Source organism: Otolemur garnettii, unplaced genomic scaffold, assembly GCF_000181295.1.
Source record: "Otolemur garnettii isolate 467f Iridium unplaced genomic scaffold, OtoGar3 scaffold00122, whole genome shotgun sequence".
In the NCBI taxonomy this organism is placed as follows: domain Eukaryota; kingdom Metazoa; phylum Chordata; class Mammalia; order Primates; family Galagidae; genus Otolemur; species Otolemur garnettii.
The window spans coordinates 1,541,394-1,557,950 of record NW_003852517.1 but is presented as its reverse complement, the minus strand read 5'-3'; the positions used below and the strand labels follow the sequence as shown (position 1 = coordinate 1,557,950).

The window sequence follows — 16,557 nt, the reverse complement described above, 5'->3', positions numbered from 1 at the left end:
CATCAATTATAGAAAGAACGTCTTTTCTCCATTTTCCCACTGTGCTTTCTTCTAAGTTACCATCTGAACTTCCAACGCCTGAATAATCAAATCTGGAACAACAAAAAAAGAAAGGTAGCACATTCCTCATTATTGCAATGCTAGTAAAACAGTACAGTCAATATATATTTTAGCAAATCCTATTAAATTTTACATATCTCCTCTGTCCACTTTTTCAACCCCTCCACTGCTACCAGCCTACTCCAAGTCATTGTCATCTCTTGACTGAACTAATATTCACTTAATAAGTCTCTCCGTTGCCATTTTTCACCTTCATAACCTAGTCCCCACATGGTAACCAGAGTGATCCTTTTAAAATAAAAACCATGTCTTGCACAAACCCTCCATAGGCTTTCCATAACCCTTAATTAAATCCAAAGTCCTTACCCTGCTTTGGTGCCTGACTACTTAATCTCATTTTTTACATTCCTAACTGTATCCTCACCTTTCTTCTTGAAGTTAAAGGAAAAACACCCCCCCAAATTCCTGCCTCATCAGTTTTTCCTGCTACATGAAATAGTCTACCTTCAGATATCCATCAACATTGTTCTCGCCCCCTCACTTCATGTAGGCCTTTGACTCAAATGTTACATCCACAGAAAATAAATAGAACTGGAAGGTAAAAGTAGAAAGAAATATTTAATTCAAATATCAAATATACCTTGTTTTTCTGATTCTTAAAACCAGGCAAAAACTAATAAATCCCTAGTTTTTAGGGGAATATATATATAATATATGGCATACTCATAATACTATAGAGATAAGGGATTTATAAGTGAGGGAAGGAAGAAGAAACTAAATTTTTCTTTAGGTTTGAAGTGAAATAATCTTGGATCTGTGGGAAACAGAACAAGCCGGCTGCTGTGGTCTAAATCAATTGTTTCTCCCTCAATCCAGAAGATGGGGTTGGGTGTGGGACCAGTTAATTCTCCTTTTCCCCTCTTCTTGGGGAGGAACTGATACATCTCTTATAGTGACGTGACTCCTAAATATATGGTAAGAATGAAAATTAAATGTAGAGCTCTGTCATAAAAGAAAATGTAAACACTTAGGGATACCAAAAGGTTACACACAAGGAAAAAATATAGCTCACTTCTGCTCAACCCTAATCCATGGACAAAAATAATTCCAACACATTCAGCATCTTAAGACTTTTATAAACAATAACACATCTCTGTCCTAGCAGCTTCAATGTTCCAGGTCCTAGTCCTATATTAAAAATTCCATTAGAAATAATTATGAGAGAATACTAGCCTTATCCGTGTGTCACACTCCTGAGATCTAACTTAATCTTATTTCAGACACGGTGGCAGGACATTAACAAACTATTTTCATATGCTCATATGTACGATTTTTTTTATAATAAATTGTGTATCATTCAAAATTTAAATTTTACAGTGAAAAAAACCACAAAAATTGAGAAATTGGAGAATGAAAATAGAAGATAAACTCTCTTATAATAAACTAAAAATCAATCAAGTTAATAGCGACTATATTGCAAGTAACTTTAATAAATGCAAATAAGGAATTTATCACGTTAAACAATTGTAGCAAAGTAATATACTTTATAAAGGTATACTTATTAGCATCCAAAATGCTAATTTTGGCCCACATTATGTCTCACTGAGAGATAGGAAATAGTTATAGCTCTCACAGTCTCAAGTGAAATTAAAGAACCAATAAAACTGTAATTTCTCAATTCAAATTTTTTCAAGGGCATAAAAGAACAATGGCAGCCATACTTTTGGTATTATGTTCTGCTCAGGGTAGACACCCTCCCTGGATAGCACTTTCCTGCTATTCAAATCTCAACTATTCTTCATCACTGTTCCTTTATACAGTCTTTTCTGTTCACTTCAATCTCATTTTCTTTCTCTCACCTTATGCAATTAAGTATAATGCTCTTTTGAAATTTAATCACATTCTGCTTTCATCTGCTCAATTTCTTGTATGTATTTTATCTAGGTTCTTTCACCCTGACTGTAAGATCCTTAAAGGTCTAAGTATAATACTTTATAATTCTTTGTATATTATGCAGCACATAGCATAGGGCTAGAGTGTCTATTTCCAAAAAACAAACAAACAAACCAACCTAGAATCAGGTGGCACCTGTGGCTCAAAGGGGTAGGGCGCTGGCCCCATATGCTGGAGGTGGTGGGTTCAAACCCAGCCACAGCCAAAAAAAAAAAAAAACCCTAGAATCTTCGGAATAACATTTAGGTCATTACAAATTCTCAGAGTTCTGCGCATGAAAACTGAACAATTCAGTTAATTTCATAAAAGAAATAAGACTTAATCCATGATATAATTTCTGCTAATACCCTGAACAGATTGTCTAAAACTTACATATAGCTGTACTTTCTAGAATTCTTGAATGTTAGTGAAACTACTCTTCTAAAAATTTAGACAAATAGACTTTTAGGCTGTAAGAGCTAGAAAAGTACTCTTGGACTTTTAGTCCAATCTTCTTTTTTTTTTGTCACCCGTGGTAGAATGCTGTGGGACGAAAGGCACCTGCCACAAACCCCAGCTACTTTTAGAGATAAGATCTCTCTCTGGCTCAGGCTGGTCTTGAACTTCTGAGCTCAGGCAACCTACCCACCTCAGCTTCCCAGAGTGTAAGGATTACAGGCGTGAGCGATCCCACCTGGCCATCTTATTTATTTATTTATTTATTTTGCAGTTTTTGGCCAAATCTGAATCTGCCATTTGAATGGGTTTGAATGTGCCACCTCTGGTATATGGGGCTAGTGTCCTACTCCTCTGAGCCACAGGAGCTGCCCTATTTATTTTTTGATGGCAAAATTAGGTCCAGTGTTTATTAAGCAACTTATCACAGATATTGTGAGAATCCCTGTTTCTTGAATTCCAAGCCAATATTCTTTCCACTACACCATACCATCTCTTCTGTAAAATTAGACACTACATAAATGACTTATAGGTAAGCAAACCTAATAACGACAATGTAAACATGATTTTACTAAAATAACTGTCAGTATGAAAAATTAGGAGTTATAAAATCAAGCATTAGTCATTATCATCTATCCCTATTTATGCTTATACATACTTAAACTACAGGAGTTAGGGAGAAGAGAAACAAATTATACAATACTAATTTTACAATGCTTTTAAATACATATTACTTCTAAACATGTATTTTAGAATAAACAGTTAAATACAGACTTAAGTTCCCAATGGAAAAACATAATAAAATTGAAAGATCACAAGAAAGCCAACTAGTATATTGTTTGTTGTCATATAGATTATTGCATCTAAATAGTTTATTTACCACTGGTTTCCTTAAGATGTCCTTTCCTGCTGGCACTGTCAGTGCCACAAAGACCTTTATAAAAGGTCTTTTAAAGGCTGCCATGACAATGAAACAAAATAAATTAATCTATAAAAATACTGGCATTTACTTCAGTTGGTTAGAACAGAAGTAATTCTCCATTGCCATAGTAAATGGTAGCAGTATTTTCTCTGAAATGTTTTGTTCCTACCTTATATAGGCGTGACCTAGAGATTTGCAAAACTCCTCAATCGCCAAAGCCTTTGTGCCATTCATATTAGAAAGATAGCCAGGGATGAAGATTACTCCTGGACTTTTGCCTTTTAGCTTCTTATAAGCCAGGCTTGGAAGGTCTGGTCGATTAAGTAAAGAGAATGACGTCTTTTGTCTGCAAGCTGAACAAAGTACACAAAACATAAAGTATGGTTTGCAAATGCAGTTTGTAGAAAGCCACATATATTTTCAATCTTAACTTTCTTAACTCATTCATGTTAAACACCATTTAATAGGAAAAACAAAACCAGACTCAAAGTCTTAAATTAATGTCTCTGCATGAGATCTCTAGTTTTAAGATGGTGTCCGATCAGTATCTTCTTTGATCAAAGTCCAAATCTCGATTCTTCCAAAATACACAATGAGGTAGAAATTCCAAAGCAACAAAATGAGACTCATCAAAAAACATTTTCCTGTGTTGCTATATAGTCTATCCTCAACAGGATCGATCAACATTCAGACTTACCTACATTAGTTTCACCTCTCTTGAGGGATTTTTGTCTTTTTTATTTTTTTAAAAGTTTGAAGAGTTTCACATGCTCTGTTTGAGGAGGATGAGAGGGAGAAAACTGCCTTTGATAAACTGTTTCCAAGAGGAAGGTGCCATGCCTCTCATTTCCACCCACAAAACGGGCCATGGTTAACAGCTCATCGTCATTTTTATCAGCTGAGGTGAGTTCAAGGAGCAGTTTCATAACAATAACCTTGAATAACGTATAGTAGCATCCTTTCTGGAAACTTTCTCAGGGGACTCTGCAATCACTTTGTGCTTTATTTCTTAGTTTGCTTTCTGTAAATGGTATACACAGATCTTAGCATAATAGTACAACTGTTAATAGTACAACGAAGAACTTACTCCATTTCTTTATTTATTAAATTTTCTCCAAATCAGTATTTGGTCTTAAGACATTTTTACATAACAAAGTCATTTTTAATCTTTCCTCCTCCCTACAAAGACATTAGGTTTATGTCCTTTCTTATAGTCTTTATCTGAACTTTAATAAAATCTGTTTAAATTCATTTAAAATCTGTTTATTAAATGAAGCTTTCCTCCATTATCTTGTGGCTGATGAAAACTGTCTCTTCCCTGTGTTGCTAAAGTTTTCCCTAGTTTGGATTTAAAAAGATGACTTTCTTTTATAAAACTTAATTGAAGGCCTTAAATTTATCCCTTTTACAGGTAAGCTTATTTGAAAGTTTCAATAAAGAGAGAAATCTGCCAAACTTCAGACTTTTGGTAGGGGCCAGTTATGCTGGGCTACAGACTGTATCAGTAAAAAACTGTTCGTTTCCCATTTTCTTAGCTGAGCACTCAAAAACTCCTTTCTATCCTCTTCAAGGTGTTACTTCCCAGCCCAGTAATTTTCCGGAAGTAATTACAATTTATGTAATGTTAGTGAGTTTCAAGTGGACAGAGTCTTAACAAAATAATCATAAATCATCTTTGCACCACAAGGATTAGCTCAAAGCTTGGTGCAAAAATGCTTACTGAATGTTTGCTAAACAGACAAAAGCCTATTGTTCTCTGGTTAATGAACTGACATACTTGCTAGGCGTACTTACATACAATCCACCTTTTTGTTGTGTACAACTAAATGTAAGTTAAACTGATTATGTAAGTTTAAAAATTTAACTCAAAACAGAGGATCTCTGCCATGACATTGATTACCATTCCGCCTGACAAGGGTGTGAACACCACACGAAGCCAAAAAAAAGGCTGTAATTCAAAGACAGACTAGTGTACAATGGAGAGGTTCTCTGATTTTTTGGTCCAAATTCCAGTTTCCTTTGCAGGGTGCTGATTATGGTTCTCTCACTGAGCAGGAGCCCCAACACTACAATACTGGAAATTAGGCTTAACAAGGGCGTCTACACTTTTAAAAAGAGCATGCCTCCTCTATTTTAAATCCCCTCAAGTCAAGGAAGGGTGCGCTAAGGAGTTTAAGAGTTACCACCTGTAAACCCCAGAAGCAACTAATAATCAAAGGCACGAAATGCACATCTGCATCTCTCCGAGTGCTGGTGTTTAATGCAGGAAAACAGGCAGAGAGCAGGAGCTCCTTCAACTGCGGACCACAGAGCGCCGGTAAGGGCCGGCTGCCCCGAACGCCCCCGGGCCGCAGCCCAGCTTTCTCCGTAGCTTCCACCGGGACTGTACAAAGCGCCTAGAACCGGGGTGACAGGGAAGGGGCGTTTTTGAAGGGGGCGCCAAAAACGCACTGTACAGGTCCAGGAACTGACGCAACCCGAGGCGTTCCAAAGAACGCGCGCTCCTCCCGCCTTTCGGGCACTGACCTGGGAGCCACCGCGGCGCCCGCGGGGGCATCCGTGCAAGGAACGCGCCGAGGCCACGGTGGGGGCCGAAGAAGACGGCTGCCCAGCCCCAGCTCCGAGCAGGTACCCAAGACCCCACAGCGGCCATGCCCGCGCCCGCCATCTTCCCCGCTGTCCCGCACCCCACAGTGTCCTACAGAGACGCGCGCTCCGCGCAGGGGCCCGGCCTGCGCATGCGCCGCCGGCCGCGGGGCGGAACTCGCTGAGGAGCCGCCTGCTACGGTCACTCAGCCGGGGTCGACGTGCGCAGAGTGTCGTCGCACTGTCTTCGAGGTTCGGCCTCTAGTTTTATTCTTAGGCGATTGTGCCTGTGACAGTTTGGGTTAATTTTGAGTGCGGTTGGGAAGCTGCCTGCCTTCTCAGGGAGCTGACAGATACTCCAGGGCAGGAAGCTGGGGGGAGCCTGGGTCCTCGGCTGAGAAGCTCACCCCGCAGGGGACGCGAGGCTTTGCTGCATCACAAATCCCTCTCCTCCTGGCAGCTTTAACCTGTCCCGGAAATGCTTCTAGAATCCGACCTCAATCTGGCTGTATAAATACCTGAGTACAGGTTCGCCAATCGCTCGTCGCTTTTCAATTCGTTGGTTTTGTTTTATTTCTGTATATGCCTGACCAGTGAATTACTGAGTTATCTTGACCCCCCGCCTCATGCTATCCGGCAGATGAATGATCTCAAAGGAAGAATAAAATTGAAAGGATTAAATAAAATTTAGAATATTTATACTCCAGGGATAGAAGAAACTTTTTAAAAGTCAAGATTTCAAACCACGAAATCCTAAAGAATATTTGTGTATGAACTTAAAATTTTTTTAAATAGGAAAAAAACACATGAAGTCTAATAACCTAGAAGAAGAGATTTTGCAGCATAGATACGTCAATACGCCTATTCAGCCTACTCCTAAAAATTCAAAAATACATTAATTCTAATAAAATTGGCCCATGGCTGTGAATAGACAGCTCAGGCAAGCAAACATGATCTATCCAACCTCACTAATTGAAAAATGGGAATTAAAAACATTCAGCTTTCCCCTCATTTATCAAATTGGCAAAAATTAAACACAGCCAGTATTGGCAAGAATGCTGGGAACTGGCATTTATGTGTGACTGCTGGGAAAGCGAAAGTTCAACTCTGTTACCAAGTTACTCTGCCACCTCTATTACAATTTAAAAGTATGCATCACGTCCAATGCCTTTGACTCAGTGGCCTCAGTTTGTAACTATCCTATAAGAAACAACGCTAGTTTGTGAGAATGCATATTATCTACTACAGCACTGTTTTTAGAGAGAAAGAGAAAAAAAATTGGAATGGCCAACAATAGTTTTATAAATGGTACTACAAAGGTTTCTAGACTTCAGCTCTGACATCTTTTAAACTAATTCCTGGGGGCCTCAAGCATCAACCGGTAAGAACTTACCTAGTTTTTACCTATTTTAAAGTTACTCTAGCTCATATAATACTTTGAGTAAATCACTTTACAGTCCTGGTTATAAACTCTGGAGCAGTGATTGGTGCCAGAGCTGGAGAAGTTTGTATATAGCGAATGCAGCCTATCTTTGGAGTCTTGAGAATTTGTACTGTTGGAACACAGTGAAAAAGACTGAATAATAGATCTTTCTTGAGAGGTAATGACTCTCATATAGGAAGGATGTACAGTAAGGATAGCCCACTTGTTTCAGGATATACTTCCCTATGTTGCCAGTTCTCTTTAGTCTTGTAGATTCCTTGGTATTTAGACTCCAAGGGACTGGAGTCATCGCACTATTCCTTATATCTTAACAAACCTTTTTCCCTATAGATTTGGATAACTGCAAGTCTTCTTAATCATTTCTTCTCCTTGTCTCCTGCTTTATTTTTGCAAGTCATCTTGCATTTAATATGCAGCAAAATGAAAATTCTGACTCATCCTCATAGTGGGAAAAGCATGGTGCAAAAAAGTGGGGAAGTCCACGGATTGTTTTCTCTATTCACCCTTATCAGCCTAACAAATCAGGAAAAAATGTGGTTGAGGGCAAGTGTAGATGTTTTTACAGACAGTGATGAGCCTGAAGTAGACAAATTTGTTTTCACTGTGGGTACCTACTGTCAAAGTTGCCATTTTAACGTACAAAAAGGTACATGGACAAGGTCATTGAGGGTAGTTTTTCTCTGAGAAATCTACCTTAGTTCAGGAAGACAAATGAGGTCCTCACCAAGTAAAGCTTTACATTACAATTACATGACTTTTCCCCTACAAGATCAAAAGGTAAGTAAACCCAGTGCTTGTAATCCCCAGTAGTAACTGTATCTGTGCAAAGAAACAATAAAATGTTAGATTTTTTCCAGGGTTCATCTCATTTTGTAAACAGTAAGAGTTTCTAGATGACAAATCACAATTTTGGCACACAGCAAACTTTATATATCATAGATTCTATAATTGTCTTTTGCTGATTAAATTCATCTTCCATCATGTTAACTGATAAGTAGCTTCCGAAGGAAAGAAAAGTCTGTTTTCAATGTTGAAGTCGGCTCAACATTTTAATCCAAAACTCAACATATTTAACATACATATTTAAAAGGTTTACTACATCATGCAAGTTGATTAGAATACCTTTACAATCCTATGAAGACAGTACAGTACAGAAAAGTTGTCTTTATATTAACCAACAGAATTTTAGCAATTGTATTTCACTTTCTTTGATCATTATAGCGTTCAAGGGTGACCTCTGCAAAATCAGATTGTAAAAATGTCTTCCACACTCATGATTTTTGTCCTTTACTGTTCAAGTAAAATCTTGTGTCATCCAGTTGCAGAATCTTATTATTGGCAACATGTACACATGTATACAAACTATACATTACAAATTAAAAAAAAATTGTACCCAGTGAGGCCTGACAAAATTTTATAGAAAGATACTTTTAATCTAGTCATTTCACTAGGTACTAGTAAGTCCTATCATTTTCTACTTCTATTCATTTGCCATGTCTTAGGAGAGAGTACATTCATACTTACAAACATGCAAAACATCTTAAACTAGAATAAATGGCACTTGAAAAACCATAGTAAAAGAGACTTGCCTGAAGTCCTTGCATTCAACAAAAATTAAGTTAACTCAGAAAAACAAAGGCTAATTGTAAAAAATATATAATGAAATAGTACATCACAGAGAATGTTAATTTCAATCTCATTTGCCTTTTTATGGAACTATACCATTTCTGTAAATAAGTATTTTAATTGGTCTGTTCTTTGGTGAAAACAGAGATCTGATTTCATAGTCAAGTCATGTGAGGGTTCAGTGAGCAGGGGTATTCTACAACAAAGAGAAATCAATCTAAAAGAAGTCAGCTACTAGATGGCTTTATTCTCTGCACCAGGAGTAGAGAAATCTTCAGTGAAATAAGCTCCTAATACTGAACATTCTTTTTATTGAAAATTGTCCAATGTAATAGAATGCCTGTTGTCTAAGATGGTTTTTTCCTAAAACGCATAGCCTTCTGCATTTTCTTCTTTTATAGAAAAAGTGGTTTACTTATATGCCATTAGTAACACTACAAAGTCAATTTCCTGGGCATTTGATGGCATTAAATTCCATTTTGAAAAACAAGGTAACACTAAATGCAGTTCAGCAATTGCCATTGCTACCATTAAACAGAAGTCATGTCAAGTCTTTGGCTTTGGCGCAGTACTTAAAAATTAAAGCAAAACTTCTCATAAAACATATTCCCTTCCAAGCCATTATTTGCATATATATATATATATATATAAAATAACCATCAGCAAAATAATATTTTAAAAAAAGAGCCAGTTGATTATCAATAATGTCAACGCCAATGATTTGGGTGATAAAATGCCATATTTCCAAGTATATACAGAGATTTTGTAAACTGTTTATTTCACCAAAATCAACAATTGGTGAAAAATAGTTTATAAGAAATGTTCCTGTAAGCGATGCTATTTCTTAAAATAATGTTTTTCTCATGGGAACTTAAATTCCTTTGCTATTTATCATCAAGCTCTGTATCAATACCCCTTCATTTGTCTTTACAAATGACTTCTTGTCAATATGGGAAGAGTTCTGAATGTACACAGTTGAAGGGATGGGTCTGTTGGGTGTTCCCATCTGGGATTGAATATGGCTTCTTTCTTGTAAGAGGTTATTGCAGTCTGCCCTGAAGTGGACTGTTGCTCCAGTTCACTACAACAAGAAGTGAGTGTAACCTTCTGCCCCAGTAACTATAACATCCATCCAGATCCGCATGGCTTCCGGTGATGGGGCCACCATGTAATAGATTCTGTCATGCGTCTTGACACTAAAGGTGAGTAATGGATTAGGACTCTAAAATTCAAAAAAGAAAAGGTATGAAAAACAAACATCTTGAAATAGAATATTAAATAATACAGACATATGTGAAGGCTTCATCCTCTTTAAAAGCTCCAGTATATAAAATTGATGAGGACATCACTTTCACTCTGCTTTAAGTCACACATCTGACCCCAATGCCTTTCTCAGGATTGGACAACTTTTTGCCCTTTCTGCGTAAGAAATTTCACCAGAGCTCACCAATTCTTTTAGCAGTTAGTTTGTAAAGTTCTAGCAGGGTAGCTGGATAACAGGAACTTAATAGACAGTAGCCAATATTCACAGCCCTGCTAAGATCTTGCTCATAATCCCCCTCGTTTCTGCACTCATAATCCCCACTCCTTTCTAGAACTCTCACAAAGTCACTTTGCAGTGTCTTTATCACCAATGTGTACAGAGTCTTTCTTCACTTTTCCATGTCTTTTTTTTCCTTAAAAAGATTAGCCATCCTACTTACTTTTATTATTTTTCCAGCACCATTCTGACCATATCTATCTGTTATGTCAGAACAACAAATCAAAATTAGAGTCCAAAAATAAAAAAATATATTTTTCCCAATTCATTTATGCATTAGAATTGTAGGAAGCTACAAAACTGATGTTTACCTTATTAGCATTCTTGAGGTGATCATAATATACTTCTTCAATGGCTTGAAAGTATATTATTCCTTTTAATTTAGTTTCATGCTTATCTGTAAAGATAGATGAGAGTTAAAATACATACTTCATCCCTACTGATACACAGAAGCAGTGATAATTGCATTGTAATTGTCATTAAAATATTTATAGAGTACTTAAATAAGATTAATTCAGATAACCTGAGTTAGTGCATTAGTCCCATTCTATATTGGAAAAAAAAAAAAAAACCATGAAATTACCAGTCTTAAACCAAAGGGACTAAATGACTTTGCCCAGGGCTCTTTAGCAAATTAGTAGTCAAAAAATAACACAGAGCTACTGACTGACTGGTTAGCACACAAACCATAAACACTAATGAGACCGAGAGAAATTATTTCCCCATATTCTCCAAGACTGTGTAATGTAAATATTAATATGCAGATCTGTTGAAATACTTTAAAATAACTTAAAATATTTTACTTATATTTCTTATCAGATTTCTGGCTCATTATGATTTTTCCCCCGTTTTCAACAAGAGCTTCATTCCAATGATGTACTATCCTTTCAGTGCAATATTTTCTAAGCTGTTTCCAAAGATTTCCTCAGGTTTACCATAGAAACGAAATCAAACCACCAATCAAAACCCTAGTCAAACAAATAGCACCAATCTGTGATCTAACATGTTCTTCAAATATTCTGTAATTTAAACTTTGTAAGGATCATAGTGCATGTGAGCATATTTTAAAAGTATGGATAAAGATGCAGGAAAAGAGGCTCCATCATACCCATAAGACAAACCCTTTTGGCAGCCATTTGGTAAAACAATGAAAAATGTAAAAAATCCTTTTACTCAGCAATTCCCCTTCTAAAACTTTACTGTATAAGATCTACTCATACATATGCAAATATACACAGATTTGTGTTTGTTGTGGCACCAGGTTGAGCTTTTTAATAGGGGACTGACTCAATTACAGACCAGCTGTACGGACGGAGTTGCCACAGCTACTGAAACAACAGAGTGTGTCTCATAAAGTATATGCTCATAAAAAAAAAATCTTGAAATACTATGACAGTAGAACTTCTGTAAATTGACCACCCTAAGGGACTGTAATAAACTGGTCAATATGAGGAGGTGGTCGCTATAAAGAACTAGGCCTGTGTGCTGATATATACATATGCTACATTTCGGTCTATGAAAATTAGGTCAACTTAAGGAGGTGATCAATGTAGGGAGATGGTCAACTATGGTGATTCTACTATATATGAAATAGGGTATGAACAGAGTGAAGAATTTGGTCCCAATTATATAAAAGACAAAAAATACATAAACACACTGACTGAACCACATAGAAAAATGAATAGAGAAAATCTGAAAAGATATTTCAGACTTCATAGTGGGAGGTCAGAGCTTCTGTGATAGGAATGAGATTTACTTTCATTATACAGAGTTTTATTGTATTTTGAATTTTTTTTTTTTTCAGTTTTTTTTTTGGCCGGGGCTGGGTTTGAACCCACCACCTCTGGTATATGGGGCCAGTGCCCTACTCCTTTGAGCCACAGGCACCACCCAGTGTATTATGAATTTTTTACTAAGTGAGTATCTCTTTTTCCCAGTAAGAACAACAAAAAGCTAGTCTAAAAAATAATGGCCCTGAAAGGTTCAGCTGAAAATAAACCTACTTAATTGCATTTAATCCAGAATTTCCTAATTTATTTGACCTGGACTGTATTTTTATGTGTTTGTTTTTGGTTTTCAACCAGTTTTAACCAGTTTCTATGAAAGAGAAAGTCAATGTATCTGTATCTCTCAAACATTTCCTGGAAAGGATGTTGCAGAAATCCATGAGAATACAGTAACGCTTGATTTCTGACAACAGAAGGAAAATAAAATCTGGAGATCAAAACAAACATTATCAGTGTTTCAAGTAGACAGAATAAAACTTTTGTTTGGATGGCACTTCATGGGACAAAGAACTCTGAAAAATATAAGCCTCACAACCATATTGTGAATTAAGAGAATCAATAATGCTACTGTAAATTGATAAGAAATGCTATCCATTCTGTCTCTCTCAATAGTATTACTCCATCAATTTAGACATATTTTCTGTGCCCCAGTAGAGACACTCCTAAATTCCCAGTTAAAATACAAGCGGCCCAGGACAGAGGCTAGCATCATGAATGACACAGCCCCGGCTTCACCTTCTGGGCCACTCACACTGCAGGTGCTTCACAGGGCCATTTACTTCACGGACAAGCGGAGGGTCAAGTCAGTCTGAAGTGGATTCTGGATGACTGCCTGGGGTTGATCTATTCCTGTTGGTGTCTGGGAAATGGAGGCTGGGCAGAAGCAGAAGGAGCTGATGTGTGACCGTACACAGAGCCAAATGGGCAGCATTTGGACAACTAATTCTCACTACTCAGATCTACATAAATATTAAAAAGCTGAAATAACAATTTTTGTATTTTAGGTTTCTTGGGTAACCTTTCATGTATGAAAGAGGTTTTGCTATTAAAAAATTTAAAATTAGGTTTCTTGGGTAACCTTTCATGTATGAAAGAGGTTTTGCTATTAAAAAATTTAAAAACCAATCGCCCAAAGTTTCAATCTGGAAAAACATATTTATGTAGCTTAGAAGCTTAGCAGGTAGATTTAGAGAAGCTGGCCAGGGTGCCCAGCCACTCCTGTGACTGATGGGTGAGAGAATGAAGTAAAACTTGCAGAAAAAAGGAGCACAGGGAAGAATGAAGCTGTTTTGTCCAAAGTTCTTTTAAAAATTTATTTTTGGAAAATTCTGGTGAGTTTTTCTGTAGAGACTAGCACACCACAAAGTTGTGTGTATGCCTTCTGCAGACACCAAATTGTATTTCTTCTTACTAAATTGGTGTGTTTCCTATTTTATTCATACTAACTGAAAAAAAGCTGCTGTGGATTTTTGGAAAACCCAAGGTCTGAAAGCCCTAGAGAGACAAAGCAAGCGACCGGGGATGGTAGGCTGTTTGCCTCAGACTACTGACTTCAGTAGTCTCTGGAGCCCCACTAAAGGGGCCCCTCGGTGAAAGGCAGACATCCCCTTCCGGCTCCCCCTCAATCCTGGTTCCAGAACCGGCCTTGCCTTTCTTCCACAGGTTTCTCACACCTTCCTCATGGACATAACCTGACCTCCTAGCTGGACTGCTAATTACAATTAGTACATTGATTACATTTTATAATAATTCCGGATGATGTTCATGAATACTGACAGTCACCCAAGGCAATGTTTCCTCCTAACATCTGGGACCACACCAGTCTTTTCTAGTCACTGAAAAGACAGCAGAGCTACACTTACGTGAATAATGGACCCATTTTATATGGGTCCAAAAATAAACAAGAGGCTTCTTAATAAGCATGCCAGCAACACTAATATTCTTGTATTTATATAAGATTCAGTAGGGTATGTTTCTTAAAATGTAGCATTTAAGAATCCAAAATTATTTGGTTACTTAATACTGATACATTAATTTCCTGATAAGCTTTATTCTCTGCACTTAAAAGACTGTTCTAGTTTATAAATTATAGTTGAATGAGTGTCAGCTAGGGCTGCCTAACTGTGTGTGATTTAAATAGGACATCTGACAATCAATCCATCAATCACAAAAACCCTTTTCTCTGGTCTTATGGTTTAAAAGACAATATCCTGATCTAAAAAGAAATTCCATTTAATAATTGTTGGGATTTGAGTTTACTTCAGAATAGACTAGACTAATTCATACTTTTAAAAGAAACAGATGTTTATTATTTCTAGAATGAATATGCATATATATATTCATATCTAGTCTAAATATAATGTACATCTACAAAGCTACTGTTAAACTCTTATATCCATTGTTTGTCAACCTACCTATTTATACTGAACTTCAATTTCCTTTTCTCCTTAACAGAGGGTTCCAGATTAGAGTATATCACTTAAATTTTTTTATCCACTCACCTGCATAATAAGAGAATGTTCGCTTGTTCCTATCAAAAACAAACCAACGTTTTTTCCAAGTTTTAATTTTTCCACCCATTTTGATGAGGAATCCTCGGCAGGTCTTCTCTGTGATTGATACATGATAACAAGTATCAATATTGTGGCCTGCAGTCTCCACATGGCTCCGCAAATCAAAGTCTTCCTTCCGGACAGGCAAATAGCGTGTCAAAGGCCGAGCCTGGAAAAGGGCAAACCCCATTCAATCAATAGTAATTATTTGGTTTGTTTTAGGTCACAGATATTTAGAAGCAGGAATTAACTATAAAGCCTAAGGTTTAAAATGCCTATCTGATTATAAAAGCTAAGATGAACAAAGCACTTATCGCTTGGAGTCTAAAACGGTTCAGTATTTTGAGAAGGACACGAGGATATGTATATGGGTTGGGAGTGGATAAACTCAATCCAATATATTCAATTCCTTAAGATGGGCAGATTAGAAAGTGGAAAAATGTCACTTATCTTAGTTTAAAAGAGGTTCTTAGCAAACACAGGAAAACAAAGCGTGATGTTGTCCGGGCTGCACTCTGTGGATGAGGCCTCCTCCACTGTAAAGCTTGCAGAAGTTGTCCCTGCCGCGGTCTACAATTGTTCTTAAATCTCATGATTGACTGAATGCTATTTAATACATATACCCCCTGGAAGACCATAGAAAGCTGATACTGGCTTATATACACTCTGATAGAAATTGAAGGCAAAGATAGATGTTTTGACAAATGAAACTAAAATAGGAGGTGAAATCAAAGCTGGACCTAATGTTATAACTGTCCAGAAACAGACACCAGAGAGATATATTTAGGTATCTTTTATGTTATTAATGCCCAGGGGAAGAGTAAATCTAATTTTGAAAGCATATATCACCATGGCTGATTATTTCTAAAATTGTGTGTTATTTTATCTTGTTAAATAACTCCACCCCTTTGCCTTGGAGAAATGCTTTAATCAGATACTTGGAGGCAAAACTTAGTATTAAAATAGAATTGTGCTTTTTGGTTTGGTTTCGGATATTAAAAGGCATAGATGATCTCTGCTGCAAATCAGTATTTGGCAGAGGTTGGGCATAATGAAATAAAATGAACAAGTTTTATTTTCTATTTTTCCCTCAATATTTAACTTTTGATTCTGTGGTTCTTTGACAATAGACAGAGGCTTAATGATACCTCAAAGCACACAAAGTCTTAAAGATGTCGCCAACTGCTGTGGTATTAAACTGCCAGCAGCTATAAAGAATAAGGGAAATTATACCTTTTGCTTTCGAGCCTAGTAAACCTCAATAAAAGTGATTTGAGCTTTAAATTGCATGGTACTTAACAAAACTTTATTTTAGTTCTTCAGAAAACATACATTATATAAGTCACTATCATGACATGAACAGAGATTCAGACTCTATGATGACCAAGATAAGAAGCTAAACAAAATGACCTGTTTCTCCTAACTCTTCTTTGAGCTCAAGAATCTTGTGCACAAGTGTTGAGGACTGGTGTAGCAAAGGGGACACATGTGACAATATGATGGTTAGAAAAAAACTGAAAAATCTAACACCACCACCAAGATACTGGGATGGCAAAAACCCTGTTCTGGAATGTTTGCTTCTAAAAATGGCTTAATAGAACCTCTACCCTTCTTCAACCAAAGGTTTTAGTTTGGGTGTTGTATGTCTTTTC

The 16,557-nt window shown here is 36.9% G+C and overlaps 2 protein-coding genes across 10 annotated transcripts in view; both read right to left on the bottom strand.

Moving 5' to 3' along the window:
• Positions 1–6,114, bottom strand: part of ABHD10 (abhydrolase domain containing 10) — an 11,460-nt gene extending 5,346 nt beyond the window's left edge. The window contains exons 1-3 of the mRNA XM_023517857.1: positions 5,897–6,114; positions 3,540–3,723; positions 1–92 (exon numbers count right to left, since the gene is read on the bottom strand). Coding sequence (XP_023373625.1) covers positions 1–92; positions 3,540–3,723; positions 5,897–6,038 — 418 coding nt within the window. The 5' untranslated portion in view covers positions 6,039–6,114. The remainder of the gene's footprint in view (positions 93–3,539; positions 3,724–5,896) is intronic.
• Positions 6,115–9,881: 3,767 nt separating this feature from the next.
• PHLDB2 (pleckstrin homology like domain family B member 2) overlaps positions 9,882–16,557 on the bottom strand; it is a 219,377-nt gene continuing 212,701 nt past the window's right edge. For all 9 annotated transcript variants that reach the window (XM_012810047.2, XM_023517840.1, XM_023517841.1 and 6 more), the window contains 3 exons: positions 14,855–15,074; positions 10,878–10,963; positions 9,882–10,248 (listed from right to left, as the gene is read on the bottom strand). In XM_012810047.2, the coding sequence (XP_012665501.1) occupies positions 10,108–10,248; positions 10,878–10,963; positions 14,855–15,074 (447 nt within the window). In that variant the 3' untranslated portion in view covers positions 9,882–10,107. The remainder of the gene's footprint in view (positions 10,249–10,877; positions 10,964–14,854; positions 15,075–16,557) is intronic.